The sequence below is a fragment of the Nycticebus coucang genome, chromosome X (genome assembly GCF_027406575.1).
Source record: "Nycticebus coucang isolate mNycCou1 chromosome X, mNycCou1.pri, whole genome shotgun sequence".
In the NCBI taxonomy this organism is placed as follows: domain Eukaryota; kingdom Metazoa; phylum Chordata; class Mammalia; order Primates; family Lorisidae; genus Nycticebus; species Nycticebus coucang.
Genome location: NC_069804.1, coordinates 84,397,977 through 84,422,696, shown reverse-complemented (window position 1 = coordinate 84,422,696; position 24,720 = coordinate 84,397,977). Strand labels below are relative to the sequence as shown.

The 24,720-nt window shown below is 39.1% G+C and overlaps 1 protein-coding gene and 1 non-coding gene across 2 annotated transcripts; one reads left to right on the top strand and one right to left on the bottom strand.

Moving 5' to 3' along the window:
* Positions 1-265: 265 nt before the first annotated feature.
* On the top strand, positions 266-328 carry LOC128578803 (U7 small nuclear RNA). The gene has a single exon (XR_008377917.1). It is a non-coding gene; the product is annotated as a U7 small nuclear RNA (small nuclear RNA).
* Positions 329-23,676: 23,348 nt separating this feature from the next.
* On the bottom strand, positions 23,677-24,192 carry ZCCHC13 (zinc finger CCHC-type containing 13). Its single transcript, XM_053580407.1, has one exon. The coding sequence runs from the start codon at positions 24,190-24,192 to the stop codon at positions 23,677-23,679; it is 516 nt and encodes a 171-aa protein (XP_053436382.1).
* Between the last annotated feature and the right edge of the window lie 528 nt (positions 24,193-24,720).

The following is a 24,720-nucleotide window of genomic DNA, read 5'->3' as shown; positions in this document are numbered from 1 at the left end:
GGTCTCACTCTGTTGCCCAGGCTAGAGTGCTTCATAAGATGCATCACCATAGCTCACAGCAACCTCAAACTCCAGGTTCAAGCAATTTTCCTGCCTCAGCCACCTGAATAGCTGCCACTATAAGTGTCCGCATGCTTCTGACCTCTAGGACTGACCGCCTCTTACAGTGATATAAAATCACTGCATGAAAAGGCAAAGTGCAATCCTGGGATTTCCTTTTATCAGACGTGTCTTGATGGTGGCTACAGCTGATGGGAATAAACGACAATCTCGTAGCTCTTTTAGAATTTGTCTCGCAGGTTTTCTAGTTTTTGCAGGATATACTTTATTAAAAATTAATAGATTATAGATTGTCTGCAGACTACAATTTTGTCAATGACCACAAAACCATATAAAAACAAACGTACATAAAATACCAAGTGAATTCATTTGAAGGGAGGACTAACAGCCAATGGAGAGGTGAGAAGAGGAGATGGGTACACCATTAGCAGGTAATTAAAATTTGTACGAAAAAAGGCAGTTTAAAGTAATGCTACTCAGTGAATTTTTAGCAAAAGAGAAAGAAAAACAAAGTAAAGAGGGAGCTCAATACAGACAGACTAGGAGAAAGCAGCCTTTTTCACCTTTCATTTTAGAGACAGAAAAACACTGGATTGAAGCCTACTTTTCTGGGCTATTGTAGGAACAATGAACACATTAGCATCTGTAACATCCTTTGGAATTCATTAATGAACTTGATAAAACAAAATTGCTGGCTTAGAATTCCTCAGAGTGTCTTCCTCTTCAATTACTACCGCCTTCACAAGTTTCCATGTTACCCTAAAATCCAGGAAATGGAATAATAAACAGCAGAAGCAGAAAAGCAAGGGATGTGGAGGAGTCAAGGGCAATGTAGGTCCCAGATGCAGGCAAGAAGGCGGTGACTCTGCAGGGAACTTCAGAACAGTAATATACTGATGAAAAGCTGGTCTGCTTGTTTAAAATCACCAGGCATCGGGTGGCGCCTGTGGCTCAAAGGAGTAGGGCACGGGTCCCATATACTGGAGGTGGCAGGTTCAAACCCGGCTCCCAGCCAAAAAAAAAAAAAAAAAAAAATCACCAGGCATCAGCCTCTAAAGACTGTCAGGGAATAAAACATAAGCCCCCCTAGCTGCCTGCTCTCTCCTCCACTTACCCTCCTGCCACATGCGAGGCCACTGAATGTTAAAGCTACAAAATCACTAAAGGAAAGCTAAACATACACACACGTGTGCACACCCCCCCACACACACTGGTATAATAAATAGCACAGTGAGAATATCACACAAATAATCTGTGGGTGCAGAGAGAATCCTGTAATCCACCTAGCAGCGGCAACCACAGAAGAACTGAGGGAGGTCAAGACTGATGTGCCCTTAAGACCACATGAAAAATCCATTTCAGTAACCATTTCTTCTCTATTGAAATGTGATCTCAAAATATGGGGGAAAAAATGAAACTGGCTTATAAATACTACCTAAGATTTACAGACGGCAAACTCTACTTCTTGACAGACCCAAAGCAAAGATTTCCAGAAACTATGAGGCTAAGAAATTTTCATTTTTCCTATGCTATAAATCCTTGAAAATAAGTTTCTGAAATATTTTAACATCTATGTTAAAACAAAAAAATGAGAAAAGAAAATGGTAAAGAGAATTGAAATGCCTAAAATGACTTGAATAATATATGTCATCTATGGAGAAATATAAAAATGGAAACAGCTTATAAAAATTAAGCATTTAATTTGATCTTTATCATAAGAAAGATGACAGGCAAGTAAAAAAGTCAGGTCTAACAGGACTGGGCATAGTTCAGATACTCAAACTCGATGTCTGTTTCATGTGAGCTGGAGATTAACATTGACAAATACATTCACCAAACACATCAACAAAAATGGATCTGTTTCTCTTTCCACTTAAAACACAGCATGAATAAAATCTATGCCTATGTTCCCGGCACTGAATGATCTGAATTTTCCCAGTTGACACTGAAGACTGCCTCACTTAACAAAATTCCTGTTAAAATGCAGCGTAATATATGCACTGAGTATGACAGTTATTCTGAGCCTCTCACACCTCGCCAAAGAAATGGCTATTAAGGAAATGAATATTTCTATTAGCACATAAAATATTAAAATCAAACACAGGGACAAGCAGAGTAATGTGTTCATTTAGTATTTAGTAATTTAATATCTCCTTGTCACCTGGTCAAGCTCAAGTACACAGAGGCTAAAACCACAGCCAGACAGTCCAATCCTCCAGGGTCCATCCTGGCAAGTACACCAGACAGCATTGCCTGTTCTACAGTGTGCACGATGTAACACTTCTACATGAATTAAAAACATTTATTCAGGGCGGCGCCTGTAGCTCAAAGGGGTAGGGTGCCGGCCCCATATGCCAGAGGTGGTGGGTTCAAACCCAGCCCTGGCCAAAAACTGCAAAAAAAAAAACATTTATTCATACCATCAAAATATTGAGTAGGTGAGCAGAGCAGATGACATCCATGTATTAGTGTAAATGTATTTATACCATATACATAATATATTAGCTTCGGTTATGTGCATATTTGAGAATGTTGAGAACATTCCTCCTCCTCTCTAAAGAATGAGAGATTTTTTTTTTCCCATTCCTCAGATACTTTACTAAGGAGAATATTTTCCACCTCCATCTATGTAAACATAAAAGAGGTAAAGTCTCCATCTATTTTTAATGCTGCATAGTATTCTGTGGTATACATATACCATAATTTATTAATCCATTCATGGGTCGATGGGCACTTGGGCTTCTTCCATGACTTGGCAATTGTGAATTAAGCTGTAACGAACAATCTGGTGCATATCTCTTTGTTGCCAAGTGATTGTTGGTCTTTTGGCTATACACCTAGTACAGGAATTGCAACATCAAATGGCAGGTCTACATTTAGATCTGAGTGTTCTCCAAACTTCCTTCCAAAAGGAACACACTAGCTTGCATTCCCACCAGCAGGGCAGAAGTGTTCCCTTTTCTCCACATCCATGCCAAAATCTGTTGTTTTGGAATTTTGTGATGTGGGCTACTCTTATTGGAGTTAGATGATATCTCAAAGTGGTTTTGGTTTGCATTTCTCTGATGATTAAAGATGATAAGAATTATTTCATGTGTCTGTAGACTGTGAGCCTGTCTTCTTCAGAAAAGCTTCTGTTCACGTGTCTTGCCCACAATGAAATGGGATCACTTGTTTCTTCCTTATTAATGAGTTTAAGTTCTCTGAGGATTCTGGTTATTAGACCTTTGTTGGAAATATAACCTGCAAAAATCCGCTCCCATTCTGAGGGCTGTCTACTTGCTTTACTTAATGTGTTCTTGGCAATGCAGAAGCTTTATAGCTTGATCAGATCGCTGTAATGTATTTTTGATATTACTTCAATTGCCTGGGGGAGGGGTCCTCCTCATAAAGTATTTTCCAAGGCCAATTTTTTCAAGGATTTCCCCTGCACTCTCTCCAAGAATTTTTATAGTTTCATGTCTTAAGTTTAAGTCCTTTAACCAGTGAAAATCAATTTTTGTTAGAGGAGAAAAGTGCAGGTCCGGTTTCATTCTTCAACAAGTCGCCAGCCAATACACCCAGCACCATTTGTTAAATAGGGAATTGCTCCTCCAATTGATAATTTTGATAGGCTTATCAAAGGTCAAATGACGATAAGTATCTGGGTTCATCTCTTATTTTTTTTTTTTATTGTTGGGGATTCATTGAGGGTACAATAAGCCAGGTTACACTGATTGCAATTGTTAAGTAAAGTCTCTCTTGCAATCATGTCTTGCCCCCATAAAGTGTGACACACACCAAGGCCCCACCCCCCTCCCTCCATCCCTCTTTCTGCTTCCCCCCCCATAACCTTACTTGTCATTAATTGTCCTCATCAAAATTGAGTGCATAGGATTCATGCTTCTCCATTCTTGTGATGCTTTACTAAGAATAATGTTTTTCACTTCCATCCAGGTTAATACGAAGGATGTAAAGTCTCCATTTTTTTAATGGCTGAATAGTATTCCATGGTATACATATACCACAGCTTGTTAATCCATTCCTGGGTTGGTGGGCATTTAGGCTGTTTCCACGTTTTGGCAATTGTAAATTGAGCTGCAATAAACAGTCTAGTACAAGTGTCCTTATGATAAAAGGATTTTTTTCCTTCTGGGTAGATGCCCAGTAATGGGATTGAGGATCAAATGGGAGGTCTAGCTTGACTGCTTTGAGGTTTCTCCATACTTCCTTCCAGAAAGGTTGTACTAGTATGCAGTCCCACCAGCAGTGTTCCCTTCTATCCACATCCATGCCAGCATCTGCAGTTTTGAGATTTTGTGATGTGGGCCATTCTCACTGGGGTTAGATGATATCTCAGGGTTGTTTTGATTTGCATTTCTCTAATATATAGAGATGATTAACATTTTGTCATGAGTTTGTTAGCCATTCTTCTGTCATCTTTAGAGAAAGTTCTATTCATGTCTCTTGCCCACTGATATATGGGATTGTTGGCTTTATTCATGTGGATTAATTCGTGTTCTCTATAGATCCTAGTTATCAAGCTTTTGTCTGATTGAAAATATGCAAATATCCTTTCCCATTGTGTAGGTTGTCTCTTTGCTTTGGTTGTTGTCTCCTTAGCTATACAGAAGCTTTTCAGTTTCATGAAGTCCCATTTGTTTATTTTTGTTGTTGCAAATGCCATGGCAGTATTATTCATGAAGTCTTTCCCTAGGCCAATATCTTCCAGTGTTTTCCTATGTTTCTTGGAGGATTTTTATTGTTTCATGCCTTAAATTTAAGTCCTTTATCCATCTTCAATCAATTTTTGTGAGTGGGGAAAGGTGTGGGTGCAGTTTCAGTCTTTTACATGTAGACATCCAGTTCTCCCAACACCATTTATTGAATAGGGAGTCTTTCCCCCAAGGTATGTTCTTGTTTGGTTTATCGAAGATTAGGTGGTTGTAAGATGTCAGTTTCATTTCTTGGTTTTCAATTGGATTCCAAGTGTCTATGTCTCTGTTTTTCTGCCAGTACCATGCTGTCTTGAGCACTATGGCTTTGTAGTACAGACTAAAATCTGGTATGCTGATGCCCCCAGCTTTATTTTTGTTACAAAGACCTGCCTTAGCTATACGGGGTTTTTCCCGGTTCCATACAAAATGAAGAATCATTTTTTCCACATTTTGAAAGTACGATGTTGGTATTTTGATAGGAATGGCATTGAATAGGTAGATTGCTTTGGGAAGTATAGACATTTTAACAATGTTGATTCTTCCCGTCTATGAGCATGGTATGTTCTTCCATTTGTTAATATCCTCTGCTATTTCCTTTCTGAGGATTTCATAGTTTTCTTTATAGAGGTCCTTCACCTCCTTCGTTAGGTATATTCCTAGGTATTTCATTTTCTTTGAAACTATGGTGAAGGGAGTTGTGTCCTTAATTAGCTTCTCATCTTGACTGTTATTGGTGTATACAAAGGCTACTGACTTGTGGACATTGATTTTATATCCTGAAACATTACTGTATTTTTTGATGACTTCTAGGAGTCTTGTGGTTGAGTCTTTGGGGTTCTCTAAGTATAAGATCATGTCGTCAGCAAAGAGGGAGAGTTTGACCTCCTCTGCTCCCATTTGGATTCCCTTTATTTCCTTGTCTTGCCTAATTGTATTGGCTAGAACTCCCAGCACTACGTTGAATAGTAAAGGTGACAGAGGACAACCTTGTCTGGTTCCAGTTCTAAGAGGAAAAGCTTTCAGTTTTACTCCATTCAGTAAAATATTGGCTGTGGGTTTGTCATAGATAGCTTCAATCAATTTTAGAAATGTGCCACCTATTCCTATACTCTTCAGTGTTCTAATTAGAAAAGGATGCTGGATTTTATCAAATGCTTTTTCTGCATCTATTGAGAGGATCATGTGATCTTTATTTTTGCCTCTGTTAATACGGTGGATAACGTTTATGGACTTGCATATGTTAAACCAGCCTTGCATCCCTGGGATGAAGCCTACTTCATCATGATGAATGACTTTTTTGATGATAAGCTGTAATCTATTGGCTAGGATTTTGTTGAGAATTTTTGCATCTATATTCATGAGTGAGATTGATTGGTCTGAAATTCTCCTTTTTGTTTGGGTCTTTTCCTGGTTTTGGTATCAGGGTGATGTTTGCTTCATAGAATGTGTTGGGGAAGATTCCTTCTTCCTCAATTTTTTGGAATAATTTCTGCAGTACAGGAATAAGCTCTTCCTTGAAGGTTTGATAGAATTCTGGAGTGAAGCCATCTGGACCAGGGCATTTTTTGGTTGGAAGATATTTTATTTTTTCTTTGATCTCAGTGCTTGAAATTGGTCTGTTCAGGAGCTCTATTTCTTCCTGGCTGAGTCTAGGGAGAGGGAGTGATTCCAAATATTGATCCATTTCCTTCACATTGTCAAATTTCTGGGCATAGAGTTTCTGGTAGTATTCAGAGATGATCTCTTGTATCTCTGTGGGATCAGTTGTTCTTTCCCCTTCATCATTTCTGATTGAGGTTACTAGAGATTTTGCTTTTCTATTCCTCGTTAGTCTGGCCAATGGTTTATCTATTGTATTTATTTTATCAAAAAACCAGCTCCTTGTTTCATTAATTTTCTGAATGATTCTTTTGTTTTCAATTTCATTGATCTCTGATGTGATTTTGGATATTTCTTTTCTTCTACTGAGTTTAGGCTTAGATTGTTCTTCTTTTTCCAATTCCATAAGATCTCTTGTGAGATTGTTGATGTGCTCTCTTTCTGTTTTTCGAATGTAGGCATCTAAAGCGATGAATTTTCCTCTCAAAACTGCTTTTGCAGTATCCCACAGGTTTTGGTAGCTTGTGTCTTCATTGTTGTTATGCTCAAGGAAGTTAATGATTTCCTGTTTTATTTCTTCCTGCACCCATCTGTTATTCAACAGAAGATTGTTTAATTTCCATGCCTTTGGGTGGGGTCAAGCATTTTTGTTAGAGTTGAGTTCCACCTTTAGTGCCTTATGGTCTGAGAAGATACAAGGTAAATTTTTAATTCTTTTGATTCTGTTGATATTTGTTTTGTCTCCCAGGATATGATCAATTTTGGAGAATGTTCCATGGGGTGATGAGAAGAATGTATATTCTTTATCTTTGTGATGGAGTGTTCTATATGCGTCTATCAAGCACAGTTGTTCTTGGGTCTCATTTAAATCTCTTATATCTTTCTTTAATTTCTGTTTAGAGGATCTGTCCAGCTCTGTAAGAGGAGTGTTAAAGTCCCCTGTTATGATGGTATTATCAGATATCATATTGCTCAGACTGAGTAAGGTCTGTTTCAAGAATCTGGGAGCATTTAAATTGGGTGCATAGATATTTAGAATTGAAATGTCTTCTTGTTGTATTTTTCCCTTGACCAAGATAAAGTGACCATCTTTGTCTTTTTTGACTTTAGTTGCTTTAAATCCACATGTATCTGAAAATAAGATTGCAACTCCTCTTTTCTTCTGAATTCCATTTGTCTGAAAAATTGTCTTCCGACCCTTGACTCGGAGCTTTAATTTGTCTTTTGAAGCCAGGTGTGTTTCTTGCAGACAGCAAATGGATGGCTTGTGTTTTTTAATCCAGTCAACCAATCTATGTCTCTTCAGTGGGGAATTCAAGCCATTAACATTTATTGAGATAATTGATAAGTGTGGTAGTATTCTCTTCATCTTATTTGGTGAGAGTCCGTTGTTTAGTTTTATCTTTTGCATCAGTGTGGAGGTTAGGTTCTGTCCTTTAATTTCTGAGTTCTTACTTTGCTGCTGATTCATTGTGGTGGTCAGTGTGCAGAACAGGTTGAAGTATTTCCTGTAGAGCTGGTCTTGTTGTGGCAAATTTCCTCAATGTTTGTATATCCGTAAATGATTTGATTTCTCCGTCAATTTTGAAGCTTAGCTTAGCAGGGTACAGAATTCTGGGCTGGAAATTGTTCTGTTTAAGTAGATTAAAGGTAGATGACCATTGTCTTCTTGCTTGGAAAGTTTCATTAGAGAAGTCTGCGGTCACTCTGATGGATTTGCCCCTGTAGGTCAACTGGCACTTACTCCTGGCAGCTTGCAGAATCTTTTCGTTTGACTTTGGACAGGTTCATCACAATGTGTCTTGGAGAAGCTCGGTTAGAGTTGAGGCGACCTGGGGTCTGATATCCCTCTGAAAGCAGTGTGTCAGAATCTTTGGTGATATTTGGGAATTTTTCTTTTATAATATTCTACAGTATGGCTTCCATTCCTCTGGGGCATTCTTCTTCCCCTTCTGGAATTCCTATAACTCGTATGTTGGAACTCTTCATAAAGTCGCATAATTCTGACAGTGAATGTTCTGTTTTCTCTCTCTTCTTTTCTGCCTCTTTTACTATCTGAATTATTTCAAAAACTTTTTCTTCTACCTCTAAAATTCTTTCTTCTGCATGGTCTAACCTGTTGCTGATACTTTTTATTGCATTCTGAAGCTCCCTAATTGACTATTTCAGTTCCTTCAGCTCTACTATATCCTTTTTATATTCTTCATATCATTCATCTCTTATTTGATTCTGTTTTTGGATTTTTGGGGGGTTATTTTCCACTTTATTAGCAGTTTCCTTTATTGTTTCCAACATTTCTTTCATTGTTTTCAACATGTGTATTCTAAATTCCCTTTCTGTCATTCCTAGCATTTCTTTATAGGTGGAATCATCTGCAGTAGCCACCTCATGGTCCCTTGGCGTGGTTGTTCTGGACTGGTTCTTCATGTTGCCTGGAGTTTTCTGCTGATTCTTCCTCATGAGTGATTTCTTTTATCTGTTTTCTTGCCCTAATTTTCCTTTCACTTCCTCTTGCTCTTTAAGTTCTATTGCCTGTGGACTAAGGGTTACAGGACCAGAAGGGTGAAAAGGTTGAAGAGCAAAAAAGTGATGAAAGAAAAGAGGACCAAGTGATAAGAAAAAAAAAGAAAAATAGAGAAAGGGGAGGGGCTGGGTAAAAGGAATATTGACAAAAAGAAGAGAGCCACAGAAAGAGGGAGACAGAGCAATATAGGTGTACAGTAGGGTACTTTGACACAACCTTAAAAAAACCCCACCTTCTGGGGGTGCCCAGTTCGGTGGTTCCCTTGAGGTCAGCAGCTCTTTGCTAACCTGATCAGACACAATAACCCACCTCCACCAAGTAGAGAGGAAAGACAAAAATGCTATAAATCAAACCAAAACAAGCAAACAGAAAACTTTACGGGATAAAATTGGGTGGAAAACAAAATAATAGCTGTAGAAACATTAGCAAAAATGAAGTTCTAACTATTGAGAAAGGTAGCAATGGGAAATTATAATTAAACTAGAAAAATTGAGAAAGAAATAGGATCTGTATGGAAAAGGTTGAACTTAAAAAACAAAACAACATCAACAACATCAAAATAAACAAAAAAAAAACCACGAACAAAGCAGTATGTATATGTTGTTGAATATTGCCTGGGCAACACGTGGTCTTCTGGGGTATGAGATGTTAATCACAGTTCTGATACGACTGGAGGCTGCTGATTTCTCAAACCCCAGCAGGTAACCCTAAATCTCTCTTCAGCCCACTTAAAAGCACTTTGAACTTGTGAACTTGCTGAGCAGAAGCTTTCCCAGGAAAGTGCTTGTCGCTGGAATCCCTGCTGAAGTGGCTATCCATTTACCCAGTGTGCCAAAACTGGTCTCACTCCGCCCCTGAGTGTTAGGGCTGTAAGGCAGCTCAAACCCCGCCCTTAGGCTACTTAGACACTGGGTTACCAGCTCCCACCCATTTCTAGCTCTGCGACCCTGAGGGCGGAGCTTGCCGGGGCAGATCGCTCACAATGGCTCCCTGTGACCCACAGCCAAACACTATTAGCTCCGTCTGGCTCAGTGGCTCAGACTGGGGCCCTAGACAATGGCCAAAGTTCTCCGCACTCCCGCTCAGGCTCTCCCCAAGGCAGTTCAACTGAGTGCCAAGTCCAAAGACACCAAAACAGTTCACAGGTAATGTCTTTCTGGTTTGCAGTTTCGCTGCTACTGAACTTACAGTTGTGGGCGGGTTTAGACAGATTGAACACACGCGACCACTTGCCATTTTTCCACTGTTTTAGTCCTCCTCTTGGGGTCCAGAAGTCTCTCGCTGATTCCCTGTATCCTCGCAGGGGTGATGATAGGGAGATCCCACCAGCCAGAGATGCCTGGAGTCCTATCTCCCCGGACTCACGGTGCCCAGATGCAAGGAAGCTGTTACTCGGCCGCCATCTTGCTCCACCTCCCTCATCTCTTAATTTTCAATTCTTTTACACACATCTACTTCTCTATTTTGTGCCAGTACCATGCTGTTTTGATCACTATCAATTTTTAGTGTAGTCTAAAGTCTGGTAGCATGATAACTCCTATTTTGTTTTTATTTCTGAGTACTGCCTTGGCTATTCGAGGTTTTTTCTGTTTCCATGTAAAATGAAGTACTAATTTTTCCAGATCTTTAAATTATGAAAGAGGTACTTTAATAGGGATTGCATTAAATCTGTAGATTGCTTTGGGAAGTATAGACACTTTAACAATGTTGATTCTTCCCAGCCATGAGCATGGTATGTTTTTTCATTTGTTAACATCTTCAGCTATTTTTTTCTCAGAGTGTCATAGTTCTCTTCATAGAGATCTTTCACATCCTCTTGTAAATACACTCCCAGATATTTCATCTTCTCTGGCACTATTGTAAAGGGAATAGAGTCCTTGACTGTTTTTTCATCTTGACTATTGTTGGTATATATAAAGGCTACAGATTTGTGAGTATTGATTTTGTATCCTGAGACGCTGCTGTATTCCTTGATCACTTCTAAAAGTTTTAGAGTTGAGTCCCTGGGGTTTTTCAGATAAACAGTCATATCATCTGTGAAGAGTGACAGTTTGATCTCTTCTCATCCTATTTGGATACTCTTGATCGCCTTCTCTTGCCTGATTGTGATGGCTAAGAATTCCATTACAATGTTAAAAAGCAGTGGAGACAATGGGAAACCTTTCCTGGTTCCTTATCTGAGTGAAAATGATTTCAATTTTACTCTAGTCAACATGATATTAGCTGTGGGTATGCTGTAGATGGCCTCTATGACTTTAAGAAATGTTCCTTCTATACCTCTTTTCTTAAGCGTTCTGATCAAGAAAGGATGCTGGATATTATCAAAAGCTTTTTCTGCATCAATTGAGAGAATCATATGCTCTTTGTTTTTTTATTTTATTTATGTGATGTATTATATTTATAGATTTACATATATGGAACCATCCTTGGGACCCTGGGATGAAACCCACCTGGCCATGATGCATAATTTGTTTGATGTGTTGCTGGATTCTGTTTGCTAGTATCTTATTGAATATTTTTTCATTAATATTCATTAGAGATATTGGTCTATAATTTTATATTCTTGTTGGGTCTTTTCCTGCTTTGGGGATCAGGATGATATTTGCTTCATAGAATGCATTGGGAAGTATCCTTTTTTTCCCTATGTTTTGAAAAAAGGTTAAATAATATAGGTACTACTTCCTCTTTAAAGGTTTGGTAGAATTCTGATGTGAAGCCATCTGGTGCCTGGCTTGTCTTTGGGGGGAGATTTCTTATAACTGATGCTATTTCAGAACGTGATATAGGCTTGTTTAAAATTTCCACTTCTTTCTGGCTAAGTCTAGGAAGGTGGTGCGTTTCCAGTGTGGGTCTATTTCTTTCAGATTTTCATACTTCTGATTATAGAATTTTTTGTAATATCCATTAAGGTTTTTTTTAATTTCTGAGGAGTCTGTCGTTATTTGGCCTTTATCATTTCCAGTTGATGAAATTAGGAATTTTACTCTTTTATTTCTGGCTAGGTTGGCCAAGGTTTATCTATTTTATTGACCTTTTCAAAAAAACCAACTTTTTGATTTATTGATCTGTTGCATAATCCTTTTCTTTTCCATTCATTTAATTCTACTCTAATTTTAGTTATTTCTTTTCTTCTGATGGGTTTGGTGTTGGAATATTCTTCCTTTTCTAGTTGCTTGGGATGTCCCATTAAGTTGCTGACTTCCTCTCTTTCCATTATTTTGAGGAAGGCTTGCAATGCTGTAAATTTTCCTCTTAGGACTCCCTTTGTAGTATCCTAGACTTCTGGTAATGCATGTCTCCATTATCATTTTCTTCCAAAAATTTGTTAATTTCCTTCTTAATCTCATCTATGACCCAGCTATCATTCAGCATGTGGTTATTTAGTTTTCATGTTTTTGTATGAGTATGCAGATTCCTATTGTTACTGAGTTCAACTTTTATTCCATGATGGTCTAAGAAGATACAAGGAATAATTTTTATTTTTAAAAATATTCTGAGGTTAGATTTGAGACCTAAGATGTGATCAATTTTTGAGGATGTTCCATGGCCTGATAAGAAGAATGTGTATTCAGTTTTGTTAGGATGAAATGTTCTGTAGATGTCTGTTAAATTCAATTGTTGAATGGTTAAGTTTAATCATATAATTTTTTTCCTTAGATTCTTATTAGAGGATCTATCCAACACTGCGAAAGGGATGTTAAAATCTCCAAGAATTATGGTGCTGGAGGAAATCAAGTTGCTCATGTCTGTTAGAGTCTCTCTTATAAATTGGGGAGCATTATGGTTGGGCACATAAATGTTAATAATTGAAATCTCATCATGTTGAGTGTTGCCCTTAACATATATAAAATGATCTTCCTTATCTTTCCTTGCTTTTGTTGGTTCACAGCCTATTGTATCTGCAAATAAAATTGCAACACCTGCTTTTTTCTGATTTCCATTTGCCTGAATTATAGATGACCATACCTTCACCCTGAATCTATATTTATCTGTTAAGATAAGACAAGATTCTTGTATGTAGCATATATGTGGCCTGAGTTTTTGTATTCCATCAGATGTGCCTCTTTAGATGACAATTTAAGCCATTTACATTAAGAGTATTGATAAACTTGGTAATATTTTGAGTATCGAGTTTTTCAATAGTCCAGTGGATATTTTTAATCCTTTCACCACTGTGGAAGTTGAAGTTTGATAAAAAGTTTCTGAGTGAGTTTACTTTGGTGGTAGATGATTTTGCTGGTCATTATGGAGGATAGGACTGAGAATATCTTGGAGAGCTGGTTTAGTTACGGCAAATTTCTTCAACATGTGAATGTCATTAAAGTATTTAATTTCTCCATCGTAAATGAAACTCAGTTTAGCTGGATACAGGATCCTGGGTTGAAAGTTATTGTGTTTTAGAAGATTAAAGGTTGATGACCACACTCTTTTAGATTGAAAGGTTTCAGCAGAAAGATCTGCAGTCATTCCAATGTTCTTCCCCTCGTAGCTTATGTTTTTCTTACATCTGAATGCTTGCAGAATTTTCTTCTTCATATTAACTTTGGTGAAGCTAATTATAATATGTCTATGAGACTTTTTATTTGGGTTGAGTCGTGTTGGTGTTCTGAAAATTTCTGCTATCTTAATTTCAGAATCTCTTGGCATGTCTGGGAAATTCTCTTTGATTATTTCATGAAGTAGAGCATCTGTATACTTCAAAGCATCCTCGTTGCCTTCAGGAATTCCTGTAAGGCGAATATTAGATCTCTTCGAATTATCCCAGAGCTCTCTGAGAAAATGATCCATTTTTGCTCTCCACTTCTCTTCCTCTTCGAGCATTTGGGAGCATTCAAAAGCTTTGTCTTCAGTGTCAGAAATCCTTTCTTCTGCCTGCTCTATTCTGTTACTGAGGGATTCTATTGTATTTTTAAATCTTTGAGGGCTACAATTTCTTACCTCAATGTTTCAAAATCTTTGGTGATTTTGTCTTTGAATTCACTGAATTCTTGAGACAACTTTTGAATTACTCCTTGAAATTCTAATTTCATGTTTACCTCCGTTCTGTTTATCTTATTTGCCATCTAAATTCTGAGCTCAATTTCTGACATCTCAGCCATTTGTTTATGAATGGGATCATGTGGTGTGTCTGTTTTGTCATTTCTTGGGGGAGTTGATCTACTCTGATTTTTCATGTTGCCAGAGTTTTTCTGCTGATTCCCCATGATTTTTTCTGCTGATTCCCCATGATTTTTTCTCACCATTTGGCTAGACGGACAGGTAAGGCGAAATTGGATTGGGGGCTCCGGTAGTTTTGGTTAACCAGCCCTTTGCCAAGGATCTGGGACTGGTGTCTGTAGCTTGTTCCCCTTTAGCTTTGCAAAGGACCCGTATAGTATTACAGTCTGAGGCTCTGAGAACATACTTGGTGTGTTGGTGGTAAGTGACCCTGTCTTGTATTCAGCTGGTCTTTTTCTGATCCTAGTGTATCAGTGACTCTTGGTTGAAATCTCAGCTGTGGAGAAATACAAGTAACTAAGGCATCCCACCCCCCATGGGCAACAACTTGGAGAGGAAAATCAACCCTTCTTGTTGCCACACACCCAGGGTACCACCCTGAGAGGGTCCTTGGGTGATTGGCCCAGGTTAGAAGTTCCAAACTAATTGACCCAATCAGTAACAACTTTCAAGTGGGAGAGTTTGAAAGGTCTCCAGCAACTAGATAGCAGAGGACTAATGGCTGCTCAAATGGTGCTCTGTGGAGTCAGAAAGACCCACCCAGTAACAGAGTTGGAGCAGGGAGCTGATATTTCTTTCCCCACCTTTCACCTCTTTCATGCCCAGTCACTGGTAACCCCACAGGGATGTGGTCCTGCTCCCTCCAATAAGCAGATGTGCCAGGGCTTTGTGTCTGCCAGAGTTGAAGGAAAGTCATTGCCCCCTTGGCCTGGTCACCACCCTCTGCCACCTGCTGACTGGGGGTAGTGAGGCCTGCCTGCCTCGGGTACTCATTAGCAACTGGAGAGTGTTCCACCTGAGCTCAGTCCGAACCTGAGGAAAACAAGTCAGGAAATGATTCTCTCCCTCAGCCACTGCATCTTTGTCCCCACCATTCTGCAGCACTGATATCACTAAAGGGTGAGGTCTGGCTTCCTTTGGCAGTCCTCATAGTTGAGGAAGTGTCTCTCCAAGATTAGACCCCACAGGATCACTCTACTATTGCTGAATCTTCGTGGCAGGTGTCCCTGCACAGCTGCCAGGCAGCTCCTACAGCCAGAGAGGTGTCTGTAGTGGCAGCTCCAGGATCTTGGGGTGCACGGACCCAACAGCAGGGTGAGGGTATGGTGTGTGGTTCTAGCAGGGTGGGTTGCCCAGCAGCTCTCAGGGCAAGGCTCACTGAAAGTGGCTCTGACAGGGTGGGGCACAGGGCTCACAGCTCTGGCAGTGTGACTCTGGCTGGGCAGGGTGCACAGTTCTGGCAGGGTGGGGCTCGTGACCAGCGTGTCTGGCAGGGTGGAGCACAGTGTGCTTGGTTCCAGCAGGGTGTAGTGCACACCTCGGAAGCATCCTCCCACAACTGGTTTGCACTTGCACAGAGCCAAGCCCTACAGCCTCCCCGCTTCCTCTGGACTACTGCTGGGCTCACTGTTACAGTGTAGCTTTTCTACCACGGCCCTTGCAGTGCTCGAACTTGGCAATGAACAGCAGACATTCCAGTCTCTGCAAGTGTTAGGCTTCTGGACTGTCAGGCAAGGAGGGGAGGGTAGACTAGAAGTTCAAAATGGCAGGGGAAACATTACTTCAACTTTCATGCCTGGTAAGAGAGTGTGCAGGGTCACGGCAGGGTCCCTCTGGATAAGTAGTCCCCACTTCCTGCAACTCTCTCCAATGGGGTGAGACAAGAGGTCCTCAGTTCACTGCTCACCCGTAGAAAATCTACAGCAAGCCAAAAAGAAAAAAAAAAACACTCTTGGGGGAGGGGGCAGATACTTTTCCTTTGGGATGAGTTTTGTACCTGAAATTTGCTTTCTTAGAGTCACAGCTTGCCTCAGCAGGGGTGACATCAAGTTATCACTATTTTTTTGTTTGTTTGCTTGGTTGGTTTTTGGCCAGGGCTAGGTTTGAACCCGCCACCTCCAGCATATGGGACCGGCACCCTACTCCTTGAGCCACAGGCACCACCCAGTTATCACTGTTCTTTCTCAGCTGGGCTCCCAGTCTTCAGCATTGTTGAGTACTTTCTGATTATTATCCTTCCCTATGGATGGGAGCTTCTGTCGAAAGCAGGTTCCAGTCAGCCATCATGCCCCTCCCTGGTACATGTTCTTTATTGCATTAAGAATGCCCCTCTATTCATATTTGTCTGAGAGTTTTTATCATGAATGAGAGTTGGATTTTGCTAAATCCTTTTTTTGTATCAATTGAATCATATAATTATTCTTCTTTAATATATTAATATGCTGGCTCACATATATTGATTTTTTAAATATTAAATCAGCCTTGCATCCTTGGCAAAAATTCCATTTGGTTATTTTTGGTATAATTTGGTATAATTCTTCTAATATATTGCTGAATTTTATTTGCTAATTTTTTTTCAGACAGAGTCTCAAGCTGTCTCCTTGGGTAGAATGTCATGGCATCACATCTCACAGCAACCTCAAACTCTTGGGCTTAAGCGATTCTCTTGCCTCATCCTACCAAGTAGCTGGGACTACAAGTGCCCGCCACAATGCCAGCTATTTTCTATTGGCATTGTTGCAATTTTCATTGTTGTTTTAGCTAGCCCAGGCTGGGTTTGAACCCGCCAGCTTCGGTATATGTGGCCGGCACCCTACCAACTGAGCTATGGGCACTGCCTATTTGCTAATTTTTTAAGACTGTCACATGGATATTGATAAGGAATATTGGTCTGCAGTTTTTTATGCTCTTTGGTTTTGTCATCAAGGTAATTCTAGCTTCATAAAGCATACTGTGACATATTCCGTTCTCTTCTATTTCCAAGAAGATTATGTAGAATTTTTGTTAATTTTTTAAAAGGTTTTTAGAATTTTCCAGTGAAATAATATGGGCCCAGAGATTTGGGTGGGGAGATATTTTATCATTAATTAAATTTCTTTTAATAGTTATAGGCTTATTCAAATTATCCATTTCGTATTGAATGTGTTGGAGTAGTTTATATTTTTCAAAGAATTGGTCCATTTTATCCAAGTTGTCAGATATGTGTGTGTAGAGTTGTTTATAAGGAATCCTATATTATCCTTTTGTTATCTGCATGGTCTTTAATGATATCTCCTGTTTTATGCCTCGTATTGGTCATTTATCTCTCCTTTCTTCTCCTTTATTCATCTTGCTGAAGTTTGTCCATTTTAAAAATCTTTCAAAGAGCCACATCATTACTTCTAGGTTTTCTCTGATAGCATCTTAGTGTGAGTGCTGGGTACCTTGTTGCAGAATCATAAGAGAATAAGTCTGAACTCTCCACTAGGCCTTTGCTGATGAGGATGGTAATCAAGCCAAGCCACTATAATTTTTTTATAGTGTTTGGCTGAAGTAGAGCAATTATTATTATTATTATTATTTTTGAGACAGAGTTTTACTTTGTCACCCTCCATAGAGTGCTGTGGTATCATACCTCACAGAAACTTCAAACTCTTGGGCTCAAGTGATTCTCTTTCTTCAGCCTCCCAAGTAGCTGGGACTGCTACAGGTGCCCACCAAAATCCCCAGCTATTTTTAGAGACGGTGTCTCACTCTTGCTCAGGCTAGTCTGGAACCTGTGAGCTCAGGGCAATTCACTCACCTTGGCCTCCCAGAGTGCTAGGATTACAGGTGTGAGCTACTGTGCCCATCCCAGAAGTAGAGCAGTTCTTGCCTAAAATCTTTCTCTTTTTAGGTTGCCTCCTTCCTGGCCCTTTGGTTCAGAACATCCATGTTACTGGGGTTTTTTGTGTCTAGGTCTATTGAAGTTTCTGGGTTGCGGGCTTTTCCTGTTTCAAGTCTGGGTATATGAGGCAAAATGAAAATCCAGGGGAGTCACTACTGTGTGGTTCCTTTGATTCAGAAGTCTCTAGCATATTTGTCTTATTCCCACCACTTTCCAGTCTTTTTATGTGTATTTTATACATAATGTTCAGAGTTTTTAGTTGTACTCAGCCAGAGTAATAGGTAAAGTGCATCTATTTCATCTTAGAAGCAGAAGCCCCCCCTTCCTCTCTCTCTCTCCTGTCCCCCCTCTCTCTCTTCTTTTCTCTCTTCCTTGGTGCTGCTCTGCAGCATTCCTCCCTCACCAATAAAAGCCTTCTGTACAAGCAAAAAAAAAAAAAAAGAAAGAAAGAAGAAGAAGCAGAAACCCTGTTAGCCCTGCTTTCTGTTTTAACAGATGTTTTATTATTTTGTTTTTAAATCAGAAAGAAGCTTCAGTTTTGTAAAATTTCCTTTTGGTCTTGTATTGATATAATGTGCTTTTCTGTTTATACCTATTAATAAAAGGTTTATACGTGTATAAAATTTTAACTAAACTTGTGTGGTTTAGTTAAACTTAGTTGCTTACCCATGTTCCCAGGCATAAGCAGGGATTATAGATTCAGGTAAGAAATCCTGGCTAGGACTTTTGCAAACCCAGGGAGCAGTGGAGGCTGGGCTTAATGGAGAAGCTTATGACTTATCCGTAGTGAAAATGCCCTGAGTGACTTGACTGAGTGTTTTCTCACAGGATGTGTGTATATTGCTTCCTGATCTTTGCTTTTGTTTCAGAGAGACTAAACATAAGTACTTTTATGAGAAATTATCCAATTTTTAAATGTTAGCATCTAATTTACAAATATTGTCATACAATGTGCAGGTCAAACCAAACATACTTGTTAAACTAATTATTAAGAAGGCTACCATTTGTATCTTCCAGCATAGGGATATTCATAAGTCAAAATAAGGCTTCTGTTGGTTTGAAAGAGAAGCAAGCCTAACTCTATTTTGATATAATTCTTTTTCCTGAGACTCGATGGGAAGGCAAACAAGGCCTGATTCCATTCTGTTGTTTTGCTACATTTTATTGCTTTAAAAAAAAACAGTTCCACTTGCCTCCCCACCCATTGCATGGTATTTTAAGTGTACCTGGTTAGAATTGTTAGAATTATTAGTATTGTATAGAAAGTCACTATTTATGTGACAACAACCCTTGTGGTTATGTTAAGGTAGTCTTCAGGCCACCTGTGTATGATATGGAAATGCTAAAAGAGCAAGTTTGACTCCACTTTACTGTTTATTTCTTTTCTGTTATATTTCATTACCTTTGAAACTGGTTCCTCTTATTTGCCCTTCCATTGTATAACTATGAATTCAATTAACTAGGATTATTAGTGATGTAAGTTACTGACTGCAGTCGGCATTATATCCTTGGTGATTATTGCTTTTTAAGATCATGCTGTTTATGAACCTCACCTGCGAGTCTTCCTCCTTACACTACCTTAGGACATTGTAAATTATATTTGTTTTGTAAAAAAGAATTACTAAGTGCTCTCATGATCATAGCATTGTAAACTGACTACCCTCATAATTTCCCTTTAATGCTGGTTTCACTTCTGAATTTATGCATGCTTTCTCCTTGGAAAAGTTTTGCCTTATAAAAGTCAGAGCCTCAGACAACTCTGAGCTGCTCTCAGAAACCCCATGTTGGGAGAGTTGCTGGCTGGCTCTTCAATAAAATAACTCCTCTTTAATTCGACTTGTCTGGTGTTGTGGTCTTTGAGAGACTCCTGGGCATAACATTCCCTTTCCCTAGACCAGAAAAGATTGCCTAGGAACAGGAAACACAGAAAACTTAAATGCCAAGTGTGTCCTTAATAAAAACACACAGTCTCTTCCCCAACTCCAACTACAGGCCAAACTCTTAATGCCATAGGAAATGAAGCTCCTGATGGGTTTTAGGGATTCAAACACAGATACCTGTGTTCCCCCTTTCCTAAATAAGAGTCCAGCACAATGATGAGATGTGAGAATTTGATTGCTCATTGTGATATAAGAGTCTCATGTTGTGTCCTGGCAAGTTAGACTGAGATTGCCCCATTTAATGCCTGGGAGTGTGCCTGCATTATATTGAGACAGCATAGAGAGTGACAGAAACAATTTCTAAGAGCCCAAAAGTGTCACAGGAGTTGAAAGGAACTCAGCTGAAATGAAGAGTCCATTCAGATGGATTATACAGTAAATCTTATGGAAGTTTTGCAAAAGAATATGGCTTAAATTACACAATAAGTTACACTTCTGGACCATGTGAGTTTATGGGCCCCAAACTGTACCCCATACACTAGTCTCTCTTCTATGAATTCTATCATATCCCAGGGTTGATATTATTATTTTCTAAACCATTTTCCATTACAACTTCAATTTTTTCTTGACACAATAGTTACCTCCTCCCACATAAGTTTTGTTTAGAGCTTAAAAGTGCTTTTTCTATTTTATAAAAGTTCACTTGTTTTTCAGATGTGATTTTTAAAAATGGATTCCAGAATATGAAACTCATCAAATTTTTATCTGTGATTATATATTTTTTCATAAACTCCTAAGTATAATTATAATTTTCATCTCTGTGAAGAGTATTATTGAAATTACTGAAGCCCCAAACCCTGCTTAATCTTAATGTTTATACTTGTATCCTTAGATATTTAAAATATCTGTAGCCGGGCATGATGGCTCATGCCTGCAATCCCAGTACTATTTGAAGCTGACATGGGTGAATTTCTTGAGCTCAGGAGTTCAAGACCAGCCTGAGCAATGAGGATACCTTGTTGCTACTAAAAATAGAAAAACAAGCTCTGTGTAGTGGCACAAGCCTGTAGTTCCAGCTACTGAGGAGGCTGAAGCAGGAGGATCACTGGAACCCAGAATTTTGCTATGAACTATGATGCCATGGCATTCCACCTAGGGTGACAGAGTAAGAAGCTGTCTCAAATAAATAAATAAACAAATTATAAACTCAGACTTTGCCCTGAATACCTGTATGTCCATTATTTTCAGTTTAGGTTTATTGTATTTGTTTGTTTTGATTTCTTTCTCTCTCACACTTGCTCTCACTCTCAAAGTAACTCACATTATACATCTTTTTCTGGTTTCTTTCCTTTTCTTTTTTTTTTTTTCTTTTTGAGATAGAGTTATACCCTGTCACCCTGAGTAGAATGCTGTAGCATCATACTCATAGCAAAATCCTCTGTTCCAGCAATCCTCCTGCCTCAGTCTCCTGAGTAGCTGGTACTATAGGCTTGCACCACTACACATGGCTAGTTTTTCTATTTTTAGTAGAGATGGAGTCTCCCTCTTGCTCAGGCTGGTCTTGAACTCCTGACCTCAAGCAATTCACCTGCCTTGGCTTCCCAGAATATTGGGATTACAGTCGTGCACCATCAAACCTGGCCCCTTTTTCTGGTTTATTTTAATTAAACTACACACTACAAAAGGCAAAACAGAAACGTATTTCAGTATTATTTAAAATCTAATGAGTTATATGATATCTCAAAGTGGTTTTGCTTTGCATTTCTCTGATAATTAAAGATGATGAGCATTTTTTCATGTGTCTGTAGACTGGGCACCTGTCTTCTTCAGAAAAGCCACGTCTCTTGTCCACAATGAAATGGGATCACTTGTTCCTTCCTTATTAATAAGTTTGAGTTCTCTGTGGATTCTGGTTATTAGACCTTTGTTGGAAACATAACCTGCAAAAATCCTCTCCCATTCTGAGGGATGTCTACTTGCTTTACTTACTGTGTTCTTGGCAGTGCAGAAGCTTTATAGTTTTATCACATCCTAGTAATGTATTTTTGATGTTGCTTCAATTGCCCGGGGGAATCCTCCTCATAAAGTATTTTCCCAGGCCACTTTTTAAAAAATTTTTTATTAAGTCTTTTGTACATAGATCATAAATACATTTATGCCCATTTCAGTGTGTTGATTACTTGTACAAATTGGAGTGCTTACATCATACTAATCAGCATAGCTTTCATCTCATTTACCCAATTGTAGCATTAGGACATTTGTGTTCTACCCATGATAGAACCAACTTGTACTTGCAATGTGCTCCATAGTTGTGGTCCCCCTACTATCCCCTACTCTCCCTCCCACCCCCTCTTCATCCCTTGCCCTCCCCTTCCCTCCTTCATCATAGACTAAAATTGTGTTTCATTTTTCATATGCAAGTGTGAGTTATTATAAATTGGTTTCACAGTAGTACTGAGTACATTGGATACTTTTTTTTACATTCCTGAGACACTTTACTAAGAAGAATGTTTTCCAGCTTCATCCATGTAAACATAAAGGAGGTAAAGTCTCCATTTTTTTTTACTGCTGCATAGTATTCCATGGTATACATATACCACAATTTATTAATCCATTCATGGGTCGATGGGCACTTGGGCTTCTTCCATGACTTGGCAATTATGAATTGAGCTGCAATGAACAATCTGGTACAAATATCTTTATTGCCGATCCCAGGCCAATTTTTTCAAGTGTTTCCCCTGCACTCTCCCCAAGAATTTTTATAGTTTCATGTCTTAATTTTAAGTCCTTTAACCAGTGAGAGTCAATTTTTGTTAGAAGAGAAATGTGCAGATTGTTCATTGCAGCTCAATTTATAATTGCCAGGTCTTGGAAGAAACCCAAGTGCCCATCGACCCATGAATGGATCAATAAATTGTTGTGTATGTATACCATGGAATACTATGCAGCATTAAAAAAGGTGGAGACTTTATCTCTTTTATGTTTACATGGATGGAACTGGAAAATATTCTCCTTAGTAAAGTATCTCAGGAATGGAAAAAGTATCCAATGTACTCAATACTACTATAAAACCAATTTATAATCACTCACACTTTCATATGAGAGATGAATCACAACTATAGCCCAGGATGAAGGAGGGAAGGGAAGGGGTATGGAAATGGAGGGAGATGGTTGGATAGAGGGAAGGTTAATGGTGGGACCTCACCTATGAAGCGTATTGCAAAGGTACAAGTCAAATCTATCAGGTATTGAACACAGATGTCTTAACACTGTGATTAAGTAAATGAGGTGAAACCTATGCTAATTAGTAGGATGAAAGCACTCCAATTTGTACAAATAATCAACACATTGAATCCCACAAAGGCATAAATGTATTCATGATCTATGTATATATGACTTAATAAAAAAAAGTGAAAAAAAACCCTAATGAAGTCAGATAATTCAAAGCCATCAATATAATAAAGTTACTTTGGCAAGGTCACAGACATTTCCAGAATCAGCTTTATTTGCTCTATGGATCTCTGAGGAATATCAACTCCTCAGGGTGCCTTGTGTATCTAAAACAGAACTACTTCTTCCTCTCCTCCTCCCATGTAAATATTTTCTTTTTATCCTTTTACCTGGTGTTCTTTTTTGTGTGACAATTTACCTTCATCTGACATACTACATATTTTTCTTGTTAATAGATTCTAGGCCTGTGTTCCTAAATTTGTTTTGGTTTGTTCACTGATACATCTTCAACTCTTGTAATAGTGCCTGCCACTCTCCTAAATAAATGTGTTAAATACATCAAAAGAATCCAGAAATTGACTATACTCAGAATGACTATTCAATAACTGGATTCATCTGTGGCACAAAAGCAACACATTAATTTTGAAGCATCTACAGGTGATTTTTCTTCCTGTTCTTTCTTTGTTTAACATGGTTATTAAAACTCACTGGCCTGAGGGTAGTCTCAATCTATTAACCTTTTGGTCAGTGAAGAAGTTTCAGAGAAAATAATACAATTATCAATCAGGAAAAGGAGTGAGGAGGAGAGGACAAGGAAAAAACTTAAGCAGTAGCCTCAATGGGGCATTCCCGGGCTAGATGTCCTGACTCGCCACAGCGGTAGCAGTTGACCTCAGTTGCCTTGCTGCAGTTGATGGCCACGTGGCCAGTCTCACCACATCGGTAGCACTTGACTTGGGTGCAGTCTTTCTGAATGTGCCCAAATTCGCCACAAGAGTAGCATTTCTGCTCTTCCTGACGATCACAATCACGAGCCAGATGGCCTGGTCTACCGCAGCTATAACAGCACTGCTCTCTCTCTCGTTTAGGCTCATTACAGTCTTTGGCGATATGGCCACTTCTCCCACAGTTGTAACAGATGTCCTCAAGAAGGTCACAGTTCTTAGCATGATGACCAGACTCACCGCAGCGGTAACAGATGTCAGAGAAGGTGGTGGAACTGCATGGAGAACCTCTGCCACGGCCTAGTCTAGCTCCTCGCCCTCGAGCTCCACCTCTAGGGCATCCCCGGGCCCAGTGGCCAGAGCGTCCACACTTAAAGCATTCCTTATTGCTCATGGCTACTGTGAGATCTTCGGGTGAGCTGGTCCACTGTTGTCCCGGAGGCCCCGACGCAACTCCCCTAGGGTGACTTAGAAAGAAAAGGCCTGTTTACTCTAAGAGCCTCTGCAACGTCACACAAGGTTTGCACACAGCCCCATTTTTATGTCACAGGCATTCCAGCCACCCTTTCGTCTTGACTTTCCTCTGACTCAAGTAGTCAAAAGCACAATAATCAATTACCTGAGTGGTGTTTTGTTTTTCTTTGTTTCAACACTTAGATAGTTAGGACTGAGTTTGAATTCCTTCCTGTTCAGAAAATGCAACCTGTAGGATTTCTTATTGGCTTTCTTTATGGTCTAGATATGATCAGTTTTTATATAAGCTCAATGGGCATGGAAAAGAATGTGTGAGAAAAGTCTAATCCAGTAAGTGAAATTAAAAAATCATAACAAATTAGAGTAATCCATGGTTTTTAAACAATAAAAATACAAATGTCCATAAAGATAAGAGATAAATAAGATAGAAAAAAATCTGTAAAATGCC

Excerpts from the sequence above, each read along its gene's own strand:
- ZCCHC13 (XM_053580407.1), bottom strand. The coding sequence starts at position 24,192 with ATGAGCAATAAGGAATGCTTTAAGTGTGGACGCTCTGGCCACTGGGCC.